The sequence below is a fragment of the Lepidothrix coronata genome, unplaced genomic scaffold, assembly GCF_001604755.1.
Source record: "Lepidothrix coronata isolate B3197 unplaced genomic scaffold, Lepidothrix_coronata-1.0 Scaffold44, whole genome shotgun sequence".
Classification (NCBI taxonomy): domain Eukaryota; kingdom Metazoa; phylum Chordata; class Aves; order Passeriformes; family Pipridae; genus Lepidothrix; species Lepidothrix coronata.
The window spans coordinates 834,219-857,203 of NW_016690224.1; the positions used below are offsets into that span (position 1 = coordinate 834,219).

General features: G+C 43.8%; 1 protein-coding gene across 1 annotated transcript in view; it reads left to right on the plus strand.

Annotated features, from left to right (window-relative positions):
* The window catches only part of MLXIP (MLX interacting protein), a 46,503-nt gene that overhangs the window by 728 nt on the left and 22,790 nt on the right, over positions 1–22,985 (plus strand). The window contains exons 2-3 of the mRNA XM_017814251.1: positions 22,172–22,278; positions 22,587–22,672. Of these exons, the coding sequence (XP_017669740.1) occupies positions 22,172–22,278; positions 22,587–22,672 (193 nt within the window). The remainder of the gene's footprint in view (positions 1–22,171; positions 22,279–22,586; positions 22,673–22,985) is intronic.

The following is a 22,985-nucleotide window of genomic DNA, read 5'->3' on the forward strand; positions in this document are numbered from 1 at the left end:
GGCTGGGAGCGAGTGGGAGCCTCTGGTGCTGAACAGTCCCTGGAGAAACCCTTAAAGGGCAAAGTGAACCCTCGTGCCCCGCTCCATGTGAAACCCGGCCAATTTTCCTTTTTTCCCCTCCCCAAATTTTATTTCTATAACAAATTCAAGCCAACGGGCTCTGTCGCTGTTTCCTTTGTTCCTGTGGTGGTTGCAGCTGGCAGCAGCACTTCCTGGATTTATCTGCACCTTTTGCTCTGACTTCAGTTGTGCTTTTCATCTCTTCTATAAGGCGTTATATTCACATTTATCCCCTTTGTCTGTCATCCAAAATGGAGGCAGAGCTGTGGAATAGAAGTGTTTTGGAAAGATGTGTGTCTGCTGGAGCCTTTTGTTCCGTGTGATATAGCAGAAATTGGATCCAATCTGATGTTCTCTGCTGAGCGTATTTTGGAAGTTGATTAAAAGGGGTGATGGAAAATGCCTCTGAGCATATTAACAGAAATATTTATTTCCATTTATAGGAACCACGTTAGCTTATTTAAAGAAAATTAACTTTTGGCCACTCCAAATTCCTCTTTTTAAGTATTGCTCAATGAAGGGGAAACAATAAATCTATCTGTTCTGTACAGCACTGAGAAGGTGTAATGTAAGTAATCTTCAAATTTTTATAATATTTGCTGAGCACGGTATTAGTTATTGGCAAGAGAGCGAACCTCGGATAAGGTGTGTACAACAGTGGACATAAATACTTTGCACTTCCAAAAGAAATAAAAATGTAAACCTTAATGGAAAATTAACCAGTCTGCCTTTATTGTACAAGCTGGGAGGAACATGCAGAGGAACCACAAGTATTACAAGGGCCATAAAAAGACTGCTCATGTGCAGCTGCTCATCGGCCTCTATCAGCTTTGTTTTGTTTTGTGCTTCTACTTGTGTGTCCTTGGGTTTTGAAACTGAGGATCACATCTAATGCAAAGGAGTAATTCTGTTACACTTACTGACAGTGCTGAATTTGGATGCAGATGTGCAAATTGAGCACCAAATCTATTTTAGAAGAAATAATTTTATCCTGCTTGCTGGTGGTAGTATGAGACAAGGTGCAGAAAATATCTTCTCTGAGGCTGCCAAAGAAAAGCACATTGTTAATGCTTCTGTGCTCGGGTACCTTAGGGTTTGCTTAGTTGCAGCCCTGAAACGTCCTGCCCAGATTCAGCCTGATTACTTGATGGCTTTGGGATAAATTTTTAAATCTGCTCCACAAACCGACTGTGAACTTGGATCTTTCCAAAATAATTTTGGAAAGTCTGATTTGGGGCGATGAATGTGGGTATGAGATGAAAAGCCATCTCTGTTGAACAGTTGATTCGTTTAAGCATGTGGGCTGTAGGTCTCTGTCCATACTCTCCTCAGGGAACATGGGACACTCAGGTAACAGCAGCTGCCTTTTGTGCTGTGCTTCAGGTTGGGTTTGATCCTGGTTGGTTTATGGGGATATTTCGTGGCTGTTGCCTCAGCTGTACCTTTCCCATTATGTCAGATCCAGCACTGACAAAACACTCGGATTCTGTGTTAACGTTTTCCGTGCTGGATAGAAATTCACTCTAGAAAAGAACTGGGGGTGTGGAAACCAAAACTGTAGCACAGAAAGGTGCAGAAGTGTTTTTTTTTTTTGTTTTGTGGGGGCACGAGCTGACTCCCCGTGTTTCCAGAACTGTGTTAAATACGATCCCAGGGAAGCTGCTGTAACAGAGCTCTCTGTGTAATATTTACTTACACGTGACACCCCTTTCTAGTATTTCAGTGTTTAAAGTTTTAAAGAGAAGCAATAAAATGTGTGGTATCCATTAACTTTGCCGACGGACTAGAAAGCAAAGTTTTTCTAGATTACCTTGGTCATTACCTTGGTCATTACCTCGGGTGGTTTATGTTTGGAAGTGACCAAATTTATGCTGAGTCACGGATGTGTGGTGTGGTCTGGGCTCTTTTAATTATAATGTAATTTATTTATTCTTTTTAATTTGCCTTTCTGCTGTTAACTGTCAGACTTTCTATGATAAAAAAAAAGCCCTTTCTGAACACCAGAAGAGTGATTCCCTTGTGCCTTCGAGCAGTACAAGCCTACCTGACTCTCATGTTCAGCACAGCTGTTTCAGTCACGTATCCAGTTGCACGGCTTGAAAAGTCTCATTTCAGATAAGCCATTCCACAGGGGAAAATATGCCTATAGCCTAGTCCCCTGTACAGTGAGCAGATTAAAAACAATTTTCTAAATCAATAAGTTGCTTATAAACACTGGGGTTTACAACAGGTGTCACACAGACTGGGCTTTATCTAAATGTCACCCGTTTTTCTCCTGAGATTGATTGTGGGAGCTGTACCACACTGACAGAGGAGAAAGGACATTGGTTTTCCCCTCTTAGCCCCTTCATCTCAGCTCTTTAAAACAAGGTGACCTTGCAGACCTTGCTGTGTGTAGGTGGCTAGGGTTGCCCTGTGGCAGGCAGGCCACTGTAAAGGCAAAAAGATCTTAAAAAATGTGCTTTCCGAAATAAAAAAGACCTTTGACACTGCTCATTCTAATGAGAAACTGTGCTCGTGGTTGTATGACCTGCAATATGCAGAATTAAGTAAAATGATATGTCATCTTGATATTTAATTTAGTAAAGGCCTTTAATAGTAGCTTTACCATTATCCAAATAGTTACATTACCCAGAAATAACTTCCCAAAGCAGAACTGTATTCAGAAATGTTCCAGCAACAGCATATCGTGAAGGGGTTTTTTTCCTGAGATTGGGGCAGAAGAAATTTTTTCTCTTAGTTTTGGAGACCAGTTGTCTTCAGTGGAAGAATCCTGTTCAGCTCCATGTGGAGTGTGGGCTGAAGGCTTAGGCTTATGTGAGGTGAAAATTTGTGCTTTACAAAAGGGCACTGTAAACCATTTATTGCCCTAAGAGGCTGGAATGTGGGACAGTGGATTTTCCTATGGAAAACTCTGCTTTGGGAACAATGATGTATAGTTTGTCTAATGTTCAAAACCTGAAATAGGCACTTGGAAACGCAGATCTGCATATTCTGAACTGCATATGGAGCTCTGAAAAATATGTGTTAGGAGTCAGTGACCTTGTGCTAATTTGTCTCTAGGACAGCAAGGTAAATCCTGGTGGAATGACTAATGTAATCATTGCAGAGAATAGGAAATATAACTTATTGCTCTTGGAAAAAGTAGATTTAAGACAATTCTTCTGTTATTTTCTCTGGATGTAAAGTGGATAAGTGACAGTGCAGATTTCAGTCGCCCTTACCCAGTGTGTTGTATACGTGCCCTGTAAAGAAATAAGAGGCTGATGAGGCTCTGGGACCCCATAAGTCATTAATTTTCTGTATGAAGATTCCCTTCTTGTGCACTGCCTGGGAGACAATCTCTGCAGTAGAGAGGATGGGCCACTCAGTTGTGTGTGGTCATGTAGGTCATGTAAACAAAGCACAAGGTTTATTTTAGGAATTATTAACAATACTACTCGCACTCACACTGGGTGATGTTCTTTTTAAACTTCTGTTACATATTATTATGTCAGTTTGTGCCTACCTTAGTGGTAGGGTTGATAGGGTAGATGAAGATGACTTTGTAGGCCCAGTTATTCTTGAGTAACCTCAGAGTTCTCTTGTCTCCTGATAAGAGCTTAAGCACCGTGCCAGGTGTTGTACTTGAGGTAAGAGCGTTAACACTGGCATGAGATACTTGTCTAAAGCCTTCTGGGTCCTGCCTGTTAAAGTTGCATGGAGCAGGAGAGTGGGGTCTGGGAACTGGGACAAAGGCTGCCTTGTGAACAGCTTACCGGGTCGTTTCCAGATTTTATCTCTCCTCTTTGGCAATATGACCCCTTCGCTTCATATAAGCCAAAAATATTCCTTTCCTCGGTGGACTGACATTAAGGGTCAGCTTGTTTCCAAAGCACCTTTGCCACATATTCTTTGTTAATGCATCATGTGTTTGTTTGGGGAAGTTCTTAACAGTGCTGATGGCAAGTTTGAGATTAAAAACTTCCAGAATTTAGTTACATATTTCACATGCTGCTTTTAGAAACCACTCTGATAAAAACACCTGTATTCACCGTGTGAATGAAGCCAAACTTGAACAGAGTTGCTCTGGTATAAGTCTTTATTAACCATAATAAAGGTCCCCTCAAAGCAAGGATGCTGTATTCAGGGTGCAATATGAACCAGGATGTTGGTTCTGAGCCTCTTACCCTGCTTATGTCAAATGCTTGATATAGTCACAAGCTTTTAAGCTCTGAGTAGGATGCACTTTTAAATTCCACCTTGACAACCTTGAACCTGGGGACAGTTTGAAGAATGATTTCTGAGCTGTTCTCATTTCAAAGATGCATTTCTTTGCCAAAGTAAACACTTAGTAGTGGTAGTGTGAGACGGCCTTGGTTCAAATTAAGGTCTTGGTGTCTTCAGGGCTACACATGACTAAAGGAAGAACAGACAAATTCGGCAGACAGAGGTTTGGATACAGAGACAATTTTTTTTGTGTTGCTCCTGGCTATTTTGGTGGTTCTGCAGGTCCCAAGCTGTTAGTGGTTTCTGTGGGCCTGATTGTGCAGGGTGTTACTATAGAGGTATGTGCACAGTAGTCACGTTTTTCATTAAAAAAACATATTGTTGATATCATCTTTTGATTTACCATGTACATGTTTTGGTGTAGTTCTCATCTGGTGTTTTCACTCAGTAAACAGATGTTATTTCCTGGCTTAAATACAACATAGATTTCATAATCATAATTTTTGATGGATTGCTGAAACAGGGAAGAGGGAGCTGCTTTGTCCTCACATTGCCAGTTCTCAATAACTGTTGCGTGCTCTGAAAAAACTTGGCTGAACTGTTGAGATTTGGCATTACTTTTAGTGAAGATTTTGTGCTGCACGTTTATGATGTGGTTTGAATGGAGTTTGATGGCAACAGAAATTAACACCTTGATTTCCAGTTCTCTCCCCTTTACCTGTTTTAATTTCTTTCTACTGAGTGGCAGGAGGAATTAAAGCCAAGAAACCCGAAATTCAGGTCTTAGCTTTACTCATGTTTTTCCACATGCCCCTTTAGTAGGTCACTGAATCATTCTTGTTTGTTACTTTCCCATGTGGGGGGAAAAAATTTCCATTCTGTCCATTCTTTTGGAAAGCAGGGTTGATATACAGTCACTTGAGCAGCTGCTTATCTGACTGTGTGTCCTTAAGCTATGATTAGTCTTAATCAAACAAAGGGGTATCTGGTGATGCTGCAAGCTGGGAAGGAGTGGGGAGGAATAAAGGGAGCTTTGTGGTCGTGTTGAGCTGAAGGTTGGGCATTTCTGGGATGTCACAGGCTTGAAGTAGAGAGTAAATTCTAAATTGTTATGTGTGAGTGGGATTTTCCCCCTAATAACAGGTCTTGGATCTGTTGCAAATCAGGAAGAATTGAGAGGACAAGGAATGAGGGTGGAAACTCACTGAGATTTGGAGTGATATTAAGAGGATCTTTGAGGAATGCATTGAATGAATTAGAAGGGCCAGGGTGAAGCCACACAATGAGCTGGATGGTGCTGACAGAGGTCACAAGGATGGAAACAGGAAGGGGGGGAAAAAAGATACTGTGAAGTTCAAGTCAAACAAAGGTTGTCTCAGCTGACTGAGTGGGTTTGAGCCTGGGTTACAAACTCCCTGAACTTGTGTGAGTGAGGAAATGTTCAGCAGGAGGGTTGGATGGAATGGCAGGGAGGAAAGGGAAGTCTCTGAGGATGGTAGGGACACTGTGGAGAAGAAAAGAGGTTGAAGCTGTACTTTGAGATCTGATAAAGAGGACAGATGTGAATGAGTTGGGGAGAAAAGATGTCCATGTTCTGCTCTTCAGGGCAGGAGAAATATGTATGAAAGGGAAGAATATATGGAACATGAGGGTAGATGATTAAAGGTGTGCTTGGAGTCGAAGTCCAGCCTTTATTTCCCATGCTTTGATCTGTGATGGGAGACTTAGATAGCAATCACTTCAGGAGGGTGTGCCTGATAAAGGGAGGGAATGAGCTGGATGGACCCAGATATGGAAGTCATGGATGATCACCCAGTAAAATAGGGGTAGGAGAGCTGGGGTTCCTGGTTTGGCTCTTCTCATGCTGCCTTGCTGCCTTTTGCTATTAGAGAGAAAGGGTTTTTTTAAAACACAACAACAACAGCAAAAAAACCTTATCAGTTAGAAACTTGGACCAGTTTGGGTTTAATCTGGTATTTTATTTTTAATTAGTAGACTACAGACTATATGCTTGCTGCTTCCTTTCTTTGTATGCAGAAATTACTGGCGTTTACAGTTTTCCTCATCCTTTGATATCCTAATGTCATTGGCACAAGCAGTTTCTTGAAAGACAAAACTTCTAAGCTGCTTCTGAGGAAGAAGACAAGGTTTCTAAACTCTTTGATGGCTATAGAAATATTTTACAGCTTTCATACAATTTTCCTTTGGCTCTGGGAAGGAAACCTTTAACATGCCCATAAAACAATTATGAAGATGATTAGGAAAAGTACTTGTTTCAGTTGCCTCCAAAGAAAATAGAGTTGGTTCTTTGTTTCTCAGACAGCAATGGAAAAAACTGAATCTGATTGTTTTTAGTGCAAGCTGGGGTTACACCATTGTCACAGTTTCTGAAGCAGGAAGGCTTGAAAAATGGGGTTAGGAAAAGCAAGGTTTTCCAGAAATGGCTTCTAATAGTTTTACTGCTAGAATAGAAATTCTAAACATGGTCTTTTCAAATAATTGTTTGTTTGTTTGCTCAAATGGGAGCTGGAAGGCCACTTTTGATTGATTGTTTTTGAACATAGAAGAGGCTGACTTGGTGCCATTCCTGATATAATTAATGTGGCCATCCCTTTGTGAGTGAAGAGCAATTGCCGTCGGAAACGTTCCAGTGTGCGTTTGCCACAGCTTATTTACTTTGTGACACAAGCACAGAGCTCTTCACTGGCCCTTGGTTTCTTGGCTGTTGATCTTAGATAAATCAGCTACTGCTTTTTCCTCCCTTTCTCCCTTCTAAAAATGATCCAAACATTCTCAACACTTCAGAGCTGCAGATGTGTGTGCTGACCTTTTTGAAAAGGGGAAACAAAGGCGTGAGGTTTGGAAGTGAGCTCACATAGGAGTCTAAAAGGAAGCAGTATCAGAGATGACACTTCAGCTACAAACTTAAATAATGAAGGAGATAAATGGAAGAAAGATTTAGGAGGGGACGAGGAAGATGTGCAGCTTATTGACACCTCTGTTAGAAAAGCTTCTGTAAGTGATGAGGAATCCTACAGATACAAATCACAAGGTAATAAAACCAGGCTGATATTTTAATGGTAATCCCAATACTCCTGGAAGGCAGAGCTCTGCTGAGTGCCTTGGGCATTCATGGAACTGCCTGTGAAAAACACCTGCTCCCTGCTGTGACTGGTATCTGTGCTTCTGAGAGGCATCATTGCTCTCGTCCTGCAGTCACCAAAGAAGCTTCAATGTCTGGAGCATCACTCTGGATTCATGAGTCTGGTGCTGGTAGTGGCCTTTTGGAGACTCTAGAAAACCCTCCCGCTTTTAGAACAGCGGGAGCTGCGTTATGCATAGAGGAATTTGGATTTTTCACCTGGGGAGAGGTGTTTTGTTGGCCTTGGAAGTCTAAATGGTGTCAGCTTCCCTGAGCTGTCAAATGGTTGATTGCATTAGAGGCACCCCTTTCTGCAGGAGAGATTTGCTCCAGGCCTCAGGAGGGTCCTGCCTGTGAAGGGACCACCTTTAGGCAGGAATGACAAGGGCTCCTGGTCTGCTTTCCTGCCTTGGCTGGATGTGCTGCAGTTCTGGACTCTGCCTCCCTGGGTTAAATGTAGCGTTGGATAGAGCAGATGTTCACTCCAACTCCCGCAGGGATAATGTTTATCTTACTGCCATTCCCATACATGGGACAATCTCTTATAGGTCCCTTGCAGGCTTAATGCCTCTGAGGAGCAAATGTTAAAGGAGAGCCTGGATGACACCTTGGCCATTCTGCGTGGTGTGAATGACTGGCTGCAGGGGAATTGCCATTCCCTCTCTGTTAATTTTTAGTTTGTGCCTTAAGGTATGGAAACTGTGTGCTACTTAAGAGCAAGCTCAGCAACAGTTACCTTGTGGAAGACTAGTATTTTTAGTTAGGTTGTGAGCTATGTTGTCAGATGGATAATAGAAAATGGGGTTGGAAAGGACTGTAGGAAGCCATTTAGGCCCAGGGAAAAAATTCCTTCCCTTGGCTGATTATCCAGCCCACTTGCAAGGTACATGTAGATACAAAGCTCAGGGTGTCAGGGGTGGTTCTCAGAGCTGCTTTGTCACCTTTGAGACTGTAAAACAAAAGGTGACAGACCAGATGGGAAGAGCTTGCAGGCCACTGCAAAGATTATCTTGTAGCAGGGTATTAGTGAAAGAATCTGATTTGCTCCAATTAGTGATATGTCGGTGTGTTTTGGCCAGGCCACTGCTGACCCCCAGATAACCCTTGGCCGTGGCAGGGTTTGTGACTACAGTGATGTGAGGAAAGGGTTCAGCTGGGTAAGTAGCTCACCATGGTGCTTAATGAATTGATCACTTTTCCTGAAAAGCACAGAAAGATTTTAATGACTTGTTAGAGAGCTTTTTGTCCTTGGTTTTGTGTTCATGCAGCACATTATCTACAGTACTAATGTACAGTTAGAGGCCTTTTCATCTCTCTACTTCTAGTTTAGCTGATTGTATGGTGCAAGGAAGCACTGGATACAGTCCTTTTTGCTATATTAATGTCCTTTATTACTGTAATATTTTGTATATTTAAATGCCTTCCTACATACAGAGATACATTTATCTGTTTTTAATTATGATGGGAGGTTTCTGGATTTCCAGGGGTATCTTTATTGCTCAATTATACCCCAGCAGAGCAAGCAGAGGATAGCTTAGTGGGTAGAATACATCTGTGGTGTTTGTATTATTGCAGATTAACAGTATGTCCCTCTGCATTCTTCCAGTGATTTGGGAAGCAAAGGAGAGAATTTTGGGGGGACAGTTCAGAGCAGAAATCAAAGAGGTGAGGCTGCTTTGAGCCAAAGGAGCAAAGGAAGAAAGGTTGAGAGATCCCCCTTTAGTCCATAAAGAGTTGTCCTTATCCAGGTACAGGGATCTGATTTTGCTACAGCTTTGTTTCTGCTTCAGCTTGAAAGGGCTTCTTCCATCTCAGCTGGGAGATGGAAAGGTGGTCTCGTCTTTGCTGGTGTTGGCTGGGGTTTACTTGTACTAGGGTTGGCTTGTGAATAAGAACAAGAATTGAAGAGTTGAGCCTTAAGGGTGACTGAGGGGTAAGGAGAAGATCCAGATAGCCTTGCACTTGTGCAATAGGTTTGCCCTTCTTGAGAAAGAGGATTGCTGTTACTGGGTTTGGGGGTGAGACAGCAGCTGCATTGTTTATACTTGGGTCTTGCAAATCTGGGGGGAAGGTGGCAGCCTGCAAGTGTGCCCTGCTCTGACCCCTCTGTGTGGTGTGTCTGTGGTCCTCAGCCTGGCTTGCCTCCTGTGCTGTATCTGCCCTGGAATTCTAAGAGAGTCCTGTGTATGTGGATGCTCCAGAGGTAGCTGTGTTGGGAGCTTGTGTGAACGCCAGAGCGTTTGCTGCCGTTGGAATGGCTGTGCTGAATGCAGGGCCGTGGGCTTGGCTGTGTCCTGCCGGGCTGGAGGAGCAAAGGAAGGAGAGTGTACAACTGTTTTGTCCTGAAAAGTTTGTGTGCATCTTGTACCGCTGCCCAGAACTGAACTGCAGAAGCACATGGAAGCAGGATGAGGCCTTTTCTTTTCAGTGATCCTTCCAACAGTGGAGCCTGTTACTCCTCAGAGATCGGGGTTGTTGTCTGCATAACGAGATCCAAGCAAACATTGCAAAGGCACCAAGAAGGCTTTGCTTCTGGGATCTATCAAGTTTGTTGTTTTCAGAACTCTCTAGCATGGGATGTTTACTCGAAATCCTGGCTGTCCTTTCCCTCTGCCACTTTGTTTACTCTCCCTTCCCTCAAGGTCCCATAGTAACGGGTGCTCTGCCTGCAGCAGTTCAACAACAGCTGAAGTGACCTTGGCCAGCATGGCCAGGAGACCTCTGGCCAGGCTGCAGGGACAGGGGCTCCTCTATCCAACAGCCAGACCCTTCCCCAGCCCCCGTGAGCTCCTTGTCCAAAACACTCTTCTCATCCACATGGCCCTGTCTGTGCCAGGGACTTCACTACCTTGGCATTGGAATTCTAATGTAGGGCAAGGGTGAGACTCACTCCATGCAGCCAGGAGTGATGAGACAGAGCCCAGGCTATGTGGTGGTGCTACTATATCTTTGGAGCAGCTGGAATGAAGTGTCACTGGGGTTTCACAATAGTCCTAAAAATAACTCGGGCCCACTGCATTTAGTTATGGTCGTGTGAATACGCTGTGAGAGCCATCACAGGTTGCTCTGCTAAATTCTACTTGCTGCATCTTGCATCCAGATTTTAGGCTGCTGTAAAATCTGTTCTCTGTTCGTCCTCACTGTTGACACCATTCCCAAAGGGACAGAGACCAAATGGAGCAGGAATTGTGGAAGAGCTTCTCAGGTCTTTGTGATTCTTCTTTGAAGCCTGTGACTGCTCTTGATTATCTTTTTATCATGCAGACTTTTGCTTTTGGTGCTGTGGGGTGACCCTGGATGTAGCCTGTGTTAGTTATTGAAAGCCTTTACTTTGCAGTGTGTTGGAGGCAGAAGTGATGAGCAAGGTAAGAAAGGAAAGTCATGCAGGTAAAAAAGAAGAACCTATTTAAAAAGTTAAAAAGGAAATACCTGGGCTTGTAGGTCTGGCAGCTGTTAGAGAAGAAGTGCCAAACAGGAAGAGGCCAGGGAAGATCTTGCTGCATTCCTGATCTGCCAATCACTGCATATGGCTATTATCTGCTGCCACGTTTCCCAGAGCAAAGAATGTTATCATTTGGTATGTTCTAGGATGGTTGGTCTCTGCTCATCCTGATGAATTTCTACATGTTTATATGGGAGCTGTAGTCTGAGTAAGCTTCCCCACGGCAAGTCAAGCTCTGTTAATAATAATTACAGTGACAGCTGTGCATCAGGAGAACTCCTGGTATTCAACCAGTGAAGTCCTGGTCCTGCTAAGCTGTGTTGTGGATTCAGGAATGGGCTCTGAAATTTGCTTGTCTGTTAGCAGCACATGAAGGGCTGGTTACATGTCATGCTGCTCCCGTTAGCTTGTTCTGTACCGTGTCCAAAGAAGGTGAAACTGTTTCGCTCTATGAAGTGCCGCAGAGTGGTATCTGCACAGCTCACTCCAGCTCTCTGTTTGCTTGGTAAACATCTGTCCCTGGGGATGGAGGTTGAGTGAACTTGGATACAAAACGTGGTGGTGGTGTGCCAGATGTGGGAATGCGAGAAACGGTGAAAGGGAATGAACTACTTGCTTTTGCTCTTTATAACACAGCCTTGGGGAAAGAAAATTGAGTGGAGGGGTTGTAGAGGGGGGAACAGGTTTGTGACCTGGAAACACATACAAAAATGACTTTTCTGGGTTTGAGGATATGAAACTTTTAGAAAGGAAGGACTAAGTCAAAGGATTTGGATATGGTTGTGAAACGTTGAGATCTGCTGCAGAGCCAGAGTAGTTCTTTGCGTGTTGTCAGCTTATTTCAAATTAACTTAATGTTGGGATGGGAGAACTGACTTGATGAGGAGTATAGATATCCTCAAGAGGAATCTGTATTCACTTCAGGTCATCAGCAACCACGCTTGACACCTAAAACCTGTCGAAAATATAGAAAGCAGAGATTGTGAAATAGTTGAGAGTCCAAACCAATCTATCCAAAAGCTGGGGCATCTGAGTCATAGCAGTGGTCACCACAGTGGCTGTTCCCTACTAAAAATGTCATTCTCCCTCCCTTTCCAAAGCACACACCTACTAAATCAGTAGACGTATTGAACTCGCACAGATATAGGGGGGAAAAAAGTGACTATAAACACAGCAAAAAAGGCAACTATGTAGCTATTCCAATCACTGTTAGGGAGAGAGTTAATGTACTTGTTAATATCATTTTCCTTTACAGCTGAGGGGGGCTGGTTGTTGGGAGCTGGCAGCAGAGTCACAGGAACGTGCTCGTCCTCTTCTGACTCCTCCCCAAGCACCTGCTCGTGTCCAGTGCTGGGGACAGTACTGGGAAAGCTGGACCTGTGGCCAACCTGGAGAGGTGTTCTTACAGCTCTTGCTGAAGCAGGACAGGTCTGGTGCCAAGTGCTGGAGCGAGCTGGGCAGTGTTTTGGTATCAGCTGTGAAAAAATTCCAGGCAGCATTTGGTCTCTGGAAGCTGTCAAGCCAGTGTGCGTTGCTGCTCTCTTATATCAGCCCTGTTTGGTGCTGCTGCCCTCCCTCACCATCTGCCTGAATATCCTGGATATTCTGTGGTGTTATGAAAGCAGAGAGCCAATATGTTTGTGACTGGAATGACACTGTGATCTGAGTCATTCCTCCTGTGAGGAGGGGTAATCTCTAATCAAACTGCATGGGAACCAGAGGCATTCCTGAGTTCTGGTCTGTCTCTTGCTGTGTGACACAGTTAACCCTTCTTGGGCAGCCTCATTAGATTTCACTCATTTGCTTCATCAAATCAGCAAATGTTATTGAAGAACATGGCTCAGCTTGGAGACTGCAAATGGATGCACAGAATTGTGCAATAAAAGCCAATTCATTACTTTTTCTAATAAACTTTTGGTGTGTGAAGACTGTTGTTTAGGAACCCAGCATGGATCCCATCTGTTTTCAGTATCCAGTCGTACAAGTAGAACCCTCAAATCTCCAGTAAAAATCTTAGCAGAGCTTAAGAAGCCTAAAACTTTTATTAGCAGTTTTTATTAGCACATTAGTAGGCTTGGTGTCTGAGCTTGGCATGTGGTGATTATGGGCTGGGTGGATCGAGCAGGCCTTGGGAAATGGGGAGACATCTTATGAAGTTTAGAAGGGTTGCTTCTTTCTATAGCAATAAACATGTAAGAAGTGTTATTTACCTTCATTGTGAACTTTCTGAAGGACTCTACAGAGTGAAGATTGAGGCTGCTTTCTTGTAATTTTGGCACATGGGAAAAACGTGGTTTGAAGAGACTTGTGTGAGGGTCATTGAGTGACTTGTTTGTAGTAAGATTCAGGAAAGTGCTGATATTGTTACATGTTTTACTGGTGAAGTCACCACTTGCTTTGGGACACAAACCATCTTGGTCCATTTGGAAGTGTGTCCTTGATAAGGAATGGGACTGCATCAGTCCAGCTGTGTCTTTTAGCTGCTGCACAGGTGGATGGCTTGAGAATTTCTAAACGATTTTGCTGCTAAATATTTAATCATGGGAGTCACTGTGAGCAAAGGAATGACTTTATAAGGGTATAATGCAGTAAAATCAAGGTCCTTCTCTGACACTCCCCACATATAGTGAGGTTAAGTATTGTCAGAGCCCTGTGCATGGTGCCCATAACCACCATCATTATAAAGTAACAGATTCAACAGTTCAGCAGGGCTGGAGACACTTCCCTAAGGACAGGGCTGGTCTTCTTTCCATCTGTGTGTGGGAACCAGGCATCGCCCTTGGCCCGTCCAGTCCTAAACGGGGAACAGGAGCCATCTGGGAAAAGTGTGCTGAGCACTGAGTGGCACGAGCATTAATGCTCCCCTGCCAGCCCCGGGTCCCAGTTAACCAGGGGAGGGTCACTCACAGCCTTTCCTGCGCTGCTGCAAACCTTACAGCTCCCATTTGAGCTGGTGACCCAGAGGTGAAGGTTTGTTTTCCACTGCATGTTCTCTGGATGTTCCCCCTTTCTTGGAGGCTGTGTTCTTGGAATAGCGAATCCCAGGGACTTTCACTGCTGCATTTCAGATGTGGCTGCTCCCATGGCAGGAACTGCCACTTCACAGCTCCCTGGGATGTTCACCTCGAATTGAAGGGCTGGTTTTGGTGAAGGCATTGCCAAAGCATTTCTTTGCACATAGATCCAACAAAGCTCTAAGTAGAGACTTTTCCTGGGAGGCGTGCATGACCTTTTAGAAGTGCTTTTATTTTTTCCTAAACTCCTTTTCCACATTGTAGGCTGTTGCGTGTTAACTCTGGAAGGAGTTTTCTCCCTGCATTACCTTTCTATGAGATTTTGATTGATCTTTCAGTAGCTGTAGTAGTAACACATCGGTTCCTTTAGCCTGCTTCTGTCTCTTGTGTAGTTTCTGGTTCAGCTTTTATGTAAACTTTGAATAAACTGTATGTGTTGTTGAAGTCTCGAGTCTGTAATAACTGGATTTGGGAACAAGCCTGGTGTTTTTCAAGCTGCAGGGAGCTGGCTGCAGACAGCTGGTATGAAAGCTTTGTGTCACAAGGGGAGAGCTGGGGGAGCATCTCTGCTTTTGCAAACCCTTAAGGCGCTTTCAGAATAAGATCCCTGAAGTCTTGCAGTGTATTTATAGGCTCGTAGTGTCGTTCAGAGAATGTTACACTATCCTCTGTGGACAGAGCTGGTTTCGAGTTTCTCCCTCCCGGTAAACAGCTCTGGGCTCCGGTGCTGTGTGTGCTGCTCAGAGAGCTGTGCTGATCTGTCACACTGATAGGGTTTGTTTGGGTTTTTCAGAAGCTCTGTGTGCAAAAAATCTTTGAACCATAATGTAAGTCCCAGATCATCACATCTTGATCGGTTCATTAATCTAGGCTGAGATCTTAATGTTCAAAAAGATTCTAACATGCAGCTCCCTGTACAAGAGGCAGCCAACAGCCATCCTTTCAAATGAGAAGGAAGGTGGAGTTCTGATCATCTGTATGATGTAGTGAATATTGTGATTCTGAGAAGGCTGATGAAAAGCCAGTGGCAGAAAGCAAGTTTTAGGGAGAAGTGGAAAATTTCAAGACACTGTGAGATAAGTGAGTAGGAATCACTTCCCTTTATATTGAAACTGCTCTAAAAATGGCACTGTTTTAGTCCTGTGTGTCAGGATCTGTTTTCATAATGATGTTTCTGGCAGTTCTTTGTTGAAGGTCCTGATTTTTGACATTTGAGGGGTGTGACATTTTCTAAAGTGATAATATTTATAAAGTTACAAAGTGTATGACTTGGTCCCTCTACAAAACTTAAGCCCAGCAGGGATCGGGGGAGATTTTGGGGAGGGCCAGCAGTGACAGAGGTGATGGTGAGGCCCATTTCTCAGCCTTTTGACTGACAGACGAGTGGTGTTTCTTATGAAGCTTTTCCTCTTCTCTTGCTGTTTCAGTTCTGTAGTAAAGTGAGTCAATGCTGGACAAATGTCTGAAAAGCAGGAACATGTCTAGAAATATCCTTTGATTTCTGACTGGAAATGAGAAACTATCTAAATATTCTGAGTCTTTAAATAGCCACTGGCTGAAGAACACTATATCCTCCAAGTCTCCTTGATATTTGTACTGTTCTTTATGTTCCCTTTTGCCCTGTGCTCTTTTCACCCTTTCATAACTTGTACGAAACCTGCATCTGGTGCAGGCATTTCTCAGGGTCCTTCCCAGCTCCCTTGCACACAGCAGGCCTTGGCCCTGTTGTGTTTGGCTTGAACAGGAGCACGAGACTCCTTTCCTTGATTGACTCAGTGGTGGTGGTATGAAAAGCTGTCAGGGGAGATGTAATAACACTCTCAAAACAGGAGTTTTTCACCTCTTGCTTCAGCCTGAGGAGGCTGCAGGACGTTTCCTTGGCAAAGCACAGGTCTGCTGCCACGGGAGCACTTGTGTGCCACAACATCTCCTTGGCCACTTGTGAGTCCAGCATAGACAAGGTTATCAGAGCAAGAGCCCAGGCACTGTGAACCTTCATTTATGCAAATTAATCTAAAGTTCCAAACTTAAATTCAAAACTACTTGAAGTAATAATATCAATAAATGAAGGTTTATGGTGCGTTTGGGGCAGGAATATTTGCTTGTGGTATACAAGTGACCTTCCCCTTTGCTGTTCCATCTCAGGAGGTGCATACCTGAGCCTGCCTACGTGAAATCAGTTGAGATAACATGTTCCTTGGCAGCTGTTGCAATTCCCATTTGCTGGCGGCTGACTTTGATTTCTGGTTTTGTTTTTCTAGCACTTTTTTAATATATAACGCTCATGATAGAGGAAAAATGCTTGTCTCTTCCAGTGTCTCTGTCTTCAAGATTGAAGTGTTATTTTTAAAAGGAGATTAATCAAGCGGTGGGGATGGTTTGGTTGTTTTAAAATGTTTGCTGTAACTTCAGCACGGAGCTCCCTCCTCTCCTTTGGGGAGTGTGGGCAATAGGACATCCTTCCCCTTGCCCATCCCTGGAGGGAGGATTTCAGGTAAGGAGGATGAACCAGGTAACCAAGCAAATGACCTGCCCTAAATCTTGCTTTTAAAATGAGCACTGTCTGGGATTAAGTATCCCTGGGCTGCAGCTGGGATTAACTGTGTAGGTACAAATAGGAAGATGCTCCAGTGTGGCCTCCTCGCCAGTCTTACACATCCACTTTGTGTAGAAATGTTTTGGTTTCTCTCCCCTGCCTCTTTGCTCCACCACACAATGCATATAATCTGATTCTCTGAATGAACCTTTGTTTGGGGAAATACTGTTAGTTTTGGCTCTTGGAGAGCTGAGCTGACAGGCCCAACTCCCTAACAAAACAGATCAGAGATTAAAAAACAAACTAAAACCACGCCTTTGAAAAAAAAATGCTGGGGAGAAGCCAAAAAGTTCCTTTTCTATGTTGCTGAAAAAGCTAATCTATTTAGCTACTGTACTATCAAATCAGATTCTCTTTCTGTTGCTTAAATTAAGAGCCTCATTACCATTACCTGTAATAAAAGGAAAATTCTTACACTAATTAAAAAATTGCATGACCATGTACAGGAAGGAACTGGGGGGAGGCACAGAGGGCAGTGGGTTTTGACCAGGGGTTAACAAGGCAAAAAAGAGGTGTTTTAGCATAAGGGCAGTGGGAATCTGTTACCTAAACAGGAAAATACAACACATTTCTGTAGCTTGTTTCCGTAAACTGAATTTACAAAATTCAGCTTTGAAAACAAAATAATTTGTTTATAACCATAGTACACCAGACCCCAGGGGTCTGTAGGAGAAGTGATTCCTGCAGGTCTGCAGTAGCTCCTTTTCATGGTATGTGCTGTGCTTGCTGGGAATACATATTTGGGCAGCAGGGACAGGCCTGTGGAATCTAAACAACAGCGCTGGGAGATTTGTGTTTAAATTCCATGTACAGATCTTGGCCAGGTGCTCCCTGAGTGCAAAAGGAGAAATACCACCTCCCGAGCTGGAGAGCCAACTGTAGATTTTCCTTGTTCCTGCAGTCACGACACGTGAAAGATGAGAGGCTGGAAATGAGGATTTTATGTGCAGAGTACAGTGGTACATCAAAAAAATCCACGTCCCACTTCCAGTGCTGTCACTCACACTTTGTAGCCACAGACGTGTAATTCAATGTTTCCTTATTTTTAAGCACAATATCCTGCATTTCATCCCTCCCAGGGTATTTTAAAGAGCTCTTACTTTGTGCAGCATTTAGTTCACTACAATCCCAAGATCACTTGCCAGCTGAAAGTCCTGCTCAGCAACATTTACATGTCATGGTGTGGAGAATGAACTTAAATTTTTCTGAATGGGAAAAGGGGATTTTTCAGGCTGGTGTTTACAGCAAAGTCTTCCCTGTCGCCTTCTGTTAGAAGGGGATTTAAATGTAGAGGCTGTGGTGCTGTTGTGAGAGTTTCTGAGGGAGATAAAATATGGGGAATGGCAAGTGGAACCAGAAACAGCTTAATGAAGCATTTGAGCTGTATGAAACCCTTAAGTTCTACCTTACTATACCTATAGTTTCCATTCAGTCAATATGTATTCAAACCACCTCTTAAGTGGAGAGTTTATAAGCTGACCAGACCAGCCTTTTGAGGTTGTCTTGGTTTGGGTAGAATTTATCTTAATATTTTAACATCTCCTTGTCTGCCCCTTCAGTGTTCTTTGTCAAAATTGGTTTCTTTAAACGCTGGTGTTTCTTAAGGCTGATTAGGAATGAAAAAAACCAAAATTCTCCTGGGTTTGCACACAAATAAATGTCCCTTTCTGCCCAAATCTGGAGGGTGCTCGTGTCATATGGTTTTATACTGACTGAAGTCCATCTGATTAAGGGAGGAGAACAAGGGATTCTTCTGCCATGAGTCATCTCATATCAGAGCTTGATCGTGCTTCTGCAGAAGTCAGAAGAGTTTTTCATTGGGGTTATTAATTAAATGTTTTTTCAGTGCTATAAGAGCTACTGGTTTAAATTTGAAGTCAGTTTAACAGCTGTGAGTGGCATCTCGTGTGCCCTGTACCTGTTAAGAAAGAAGGTCACCCATCTGCCTTGTCCCTGCTGAGTCAAAAACACAGCTAAAATATCCTGCAAGGTCATTCATTAGCTGGGTTTATTAATATAGAACAAAATTATGAGGTTCTCAGAGGCAAAATTTTGCATGTAGATGGATATTGCCAGGGTAAAATCTGTTTTGTACTATTAGAATACAAACCTTCTCCTAATTACATTTCAGTTGATTGAAGGAAAAAATAAAACATGTTGAAGGGAATCAGGTCATGCTCTCACAATGGACATCTGTTTATTGTACTTTGCTGCAAATGCTGTGATATTGGAAGGTTTGTAATTGTTTTTAAAACCCAGCTGTTTAACCTGGAGTTTTAAAAATGGAGAGGGTTGTGTTACTGTGACAGCTGCATTAGCTGTCTGCCCGCTTGTATCCGTTGGCTCAGGTGGTTCCTGAGCTGGGAAAATGTATGTAACAAAACTTGGGAAGGGACTCCAGCTCTCCTGATGTATCCAGGACTCACAGGTCAAAGCTCCAGCACATGGAAGTGGCAGCCTCGGGTGTCTGCAGCTTCTCTGCTGGCAGCCCTGTGACTCTCTGAAGCACGTTGGGGCCACTGTGTCCAGGGGGAATTCCAGCTCTGTTGACTCTTCAGCTGAAGCCTTTTTAGCTGGTTTGCTGGGATCAAATCACTTGAGGACATTTGGTCTCAGCAGGAGGAGGAGGAGGAGGAGGAGGAGGAGGTTTCTTCATGGGAGACTGAGCTGAGCTGCTGGAATGCACTGCACATTATCCACCAGATGGTTTTCAGCTGCTTTGATGTGATGTGTGTGTGACAGTGAGGAAAATAGGAAAGTCACCTATTCCCCCAGCATTGTTTGCATCAGCTGTGCCTCTGGCAGCAGCAACCAGAGCCTGGTTCCCTGGGTGCTCCTCTGCCTGGGCACCCTCTGTGCAGCACCAGCATCCCCAGGCCATGCCACTGGCCACATGCCACAGCCATGCAGCTGTCCTGGCTTGTGCCAGGCACTGGTGGGTCCAGTTCTCCCTTGAGATGTTCTCCTGCTGCCCTCCTTGGAAGCAGCACCTCTGCAGAGCTGCAGCAGCTGTGGTAGAGAGAGGCAGGACCACGTGTGTGCTGATTGACACTCCCAGGTACATGGTGACCACGCTGGTGTTGGGCAGGTTGCTCTGCATTTCTTGCAGGAGTTGGTGTGTTCTTACCCAGCCGGCAGGAGCAGCAGCCAGAGGGGCTCTCCAGTTGTTTGGGTTTTTCCTTGTTATTTTGCTGAAGGCTGGTTTCAGTTAAGCAGCTGCTCTCAGTCACAGTGTTGTACAAAGTAATTGACTTTCCATTGACTTTGGAATTTGGAATAGTGTCTAAACATTGTTGTCAGCTTCATGCTGATTCCTCTCCACTGAGGCTGAAGTCGTTTCACTTATGACCTCAAGCTGGACTTGTGTTTTGCTCCCTTGGGAACTAAAAATAATAATTATTTTAAGAATAGGTTCTTAATCACTTCCTTCTTTTGATGCACTACTTTTGTTTAGCATTTTGTAAGAATGTAATAGAAAATATTTTAAACTATTTGTGTTTTAATTCCAGTTTTAATTAGCTCTTTGAAGATGCAAGGAGTGTATGAGACTTGATTACAGTTCCTTTTAGTCTTTTTATAGAAAAGCATTTGCTCTTGCTATTCTGGGTGCAGATTATTAGAGTTTTGTTGCTTTGGCAAACTGTCGAGTCACACAGAGCTACGAGGAGATGAACATTAAGTTGACAGATTTCTTAGTCAAAGGCATGTGGGCACTTTGTCAGTGTTGGTGATGCATCATCAGTTAATCTGCTGTCTCTAAACTGTTAATGTGCAGAGGAAAAGTAGGAAAAGATGTGCTTTAGTCTGGGTTTAGAAGGAAAGATAAGACAAGGTGTGCAGCGAACACTGAAGGTGATGGGGGAAATATTAAACAGGTGGAGATCTGCTCTCTGCCCTGACACGGCAGCTGGAGAACAGTGAGACTAATACTTAATTTGAGGATCTTTATAAACTAAAAGTCTTGAAACTTGGAAATAGGGTTTGGGGAGATGTGTTTTAAGTTTTTACTGTCAGGCAACAACTCACTGGATGGTGCATTTCTACAACCTGTTGCTACAACTGGCATTTTACTTAGTAGTCAAATTAAAAGAGCAGAGTTGGTTTTCTTTACCTGTCACTTGGCTGAAGTCTGGCATTTACTGTTCTGTTACTGTCAGGGTTGGGGGCCAGAGCAGTTGTGGTGTTTGCAAGGGAGGAAAGAAATGGTAAGCCAAATACTTGAAGAAAGTGTTATTTTAATATCCTGCTATTGGCAGCCCTGGCATTCTGGCTGCTTTTGTTTAGGCTGTGAAGACTTTTTACTTGTTCATAGTATTACAAGTTTTATTAAAAGTTTTCTTTAAAAAGAGCTGCTGTCGGGAGGTTTCCCAGATCAAATAGGACACAGGGAATCATCAGTTCTCCAGCCCCAGCCCTGCCTCTGCCTGGCCTTGGGAGAGCCAAGAGAAGTTCCTAGCACTTCTGTAGGATGTACTTCCTATTTGCACAGTGATTTTTAGAGCTTGTGTGTAAAACAGGGGCTTTTAAGGATAAATAATTCATCCCTGAGTTGATGTGCACTGAGTGTGTGGTGGCAGATTGCCTGTGCTGGGGCACTGGATGCTCTGGTACATCCCTGCAGTGCCACTGCAGTTCCTGGCAGAAACCACTCCCCACTGCCCAGGGGCTCCGTGATCTCTCCTGAGAGGGCAAAGTGTTTGGAGGTGACTGTTCCTGTCACTCCTTTGTGTACGTTTTACCACAGATGTCCATAACCTCTTGACCTGATGCTCGTGCTGTGCCAAGATGAACCTGTTTCCTTTGCCTTGGAAGATGTGCAGTTAAAACCACAAAAAACAAGAGGGAGAACCTGGAATAGGCACAATTCCTGTGCTTTAGTCTCTGGCTTTAAGTTTACTGTGCTATGAATATTTCCTACTTCCTCTGCTCTGTCAGTCATATGGATTAATGATTCATAGAGGTGTGTTTTGAAGGCTGGGTGGTTTGTGTTTGTACAGTGCTTACTGGAATCCCTGTTACTTCTTCCTTTTTTCCTTCCATCTCCCTTCTACCTCCCAAGATCATTCATACATAAGCCATTTCTCTTTCCAGCCTTGCCTCGGAAAAAACTATTTCTAGCCTGTTGGTGATCCTTTGTGCCCAGCTGTGTTTGCCAGCATTGTAGAATTCTTGGGGTTTGGTTTTTCTTGGGCCAGAACTGGCATTTCATTCTTCCTTTCCAGTGTTACCAGCCTGGAAAACTGAGTGGAACTGTAGAAATGAACTTCAGAAAGTCCAAGCCACAACTATATATGACCAAACATTCAAAAACCTCTAGGCCAGGTTTTGGGCTTAATTTTGTGTAACCTTGTTCTCAGTTGATGGAAGCTCATAGGTGGGGATTTGAAAAGGTGGGATAATGGCAAGAAGAAAAGAGTGGGTGAAATGAATTTCATTCCTGCTGAAGATACTTGTGAGACCAGTTGTGACAGTTCTTAGTTCTGAGTTCTTAGTTCTCATGGATGAGAACATGAAGGAGTCTTGAAAACTGGATGAATCTCTGTCTCCTGGCTCAGTGAGCCGTGGACAGCACATGGCAAAAGTTGTCACTGGCCAAGTGTGACTTGTTGTAATTTTTTTCTACTGACAGTTTGGCAGTTTTAGGGAGACATGTCTTGAAAGGAGAGAAAAACTGAAAGTAGAATGATTTGTTGTCTGTTTTGTTTCAGTGGAAGGTTGGTTTCACCAAAATGGAAAAATTTTAAGGGATTGAAACTTCAGTGGAGAGATAAAATCCGTCTCAATAACGCCATCTGGAGGGCCTGGTACATGCAGTGTAAGTACCGTGCCCGTGTGTCACAGCTTCCCTGAGACAAATGGAACAGGAGGGTGGAAATGATTGTCTGGCAACAAGCTCAGAAATGTGCTCAAGGCTGATGTCTCAGAGGGAGAGCCATTGGATCAGGGCCTTTTTAGAGAGGTCCCAGAGGACGTACTGAGTGCTCTGAGCACGGACTGAGAGCTCCCTGTCTCCTGTTGTTGGGAAAGAGCCCTGGCCAGACTCCTTTTCACGTGTTGCCGCTGCAGTTACAGAGGGGCAGATCCTTCAGGTGCTGAGCACTCACACTTTGGTTCTTGTTTCAGACCTGGAGAAGCGCAAGAACCCCGTGTGCCACTTCGTGACTCCGCTGGACGGCTCCGTGGATGTGGACGAGCATCGCCGGCCAGAGGTGTGTGACACCTGAGGGACAGGCCACTGACCTCTGGGCTTCGTAACCTGATTTCCTGGTCTGCTAGAAATGAGGGCAGCAGAGCAAATCTGTGTCTATTTAGAAGGAACCATTACAAGCAGACTGAATCTGGTTTTGTAGGTTTATCACATTAAGGTGATCAGGGTGCAATCAGAAGGACATTTGTTATCTGTGTAACTTATGTTACTGTTCCAGTTTAATGAATTGTAAGTCAAAGAAGTGCAGTTTGATTAGTTAAGATTTTGACAGCCAAAGCTGTCTTCTGGCTGGAAGTTGGTGTGAAATCAGAGTG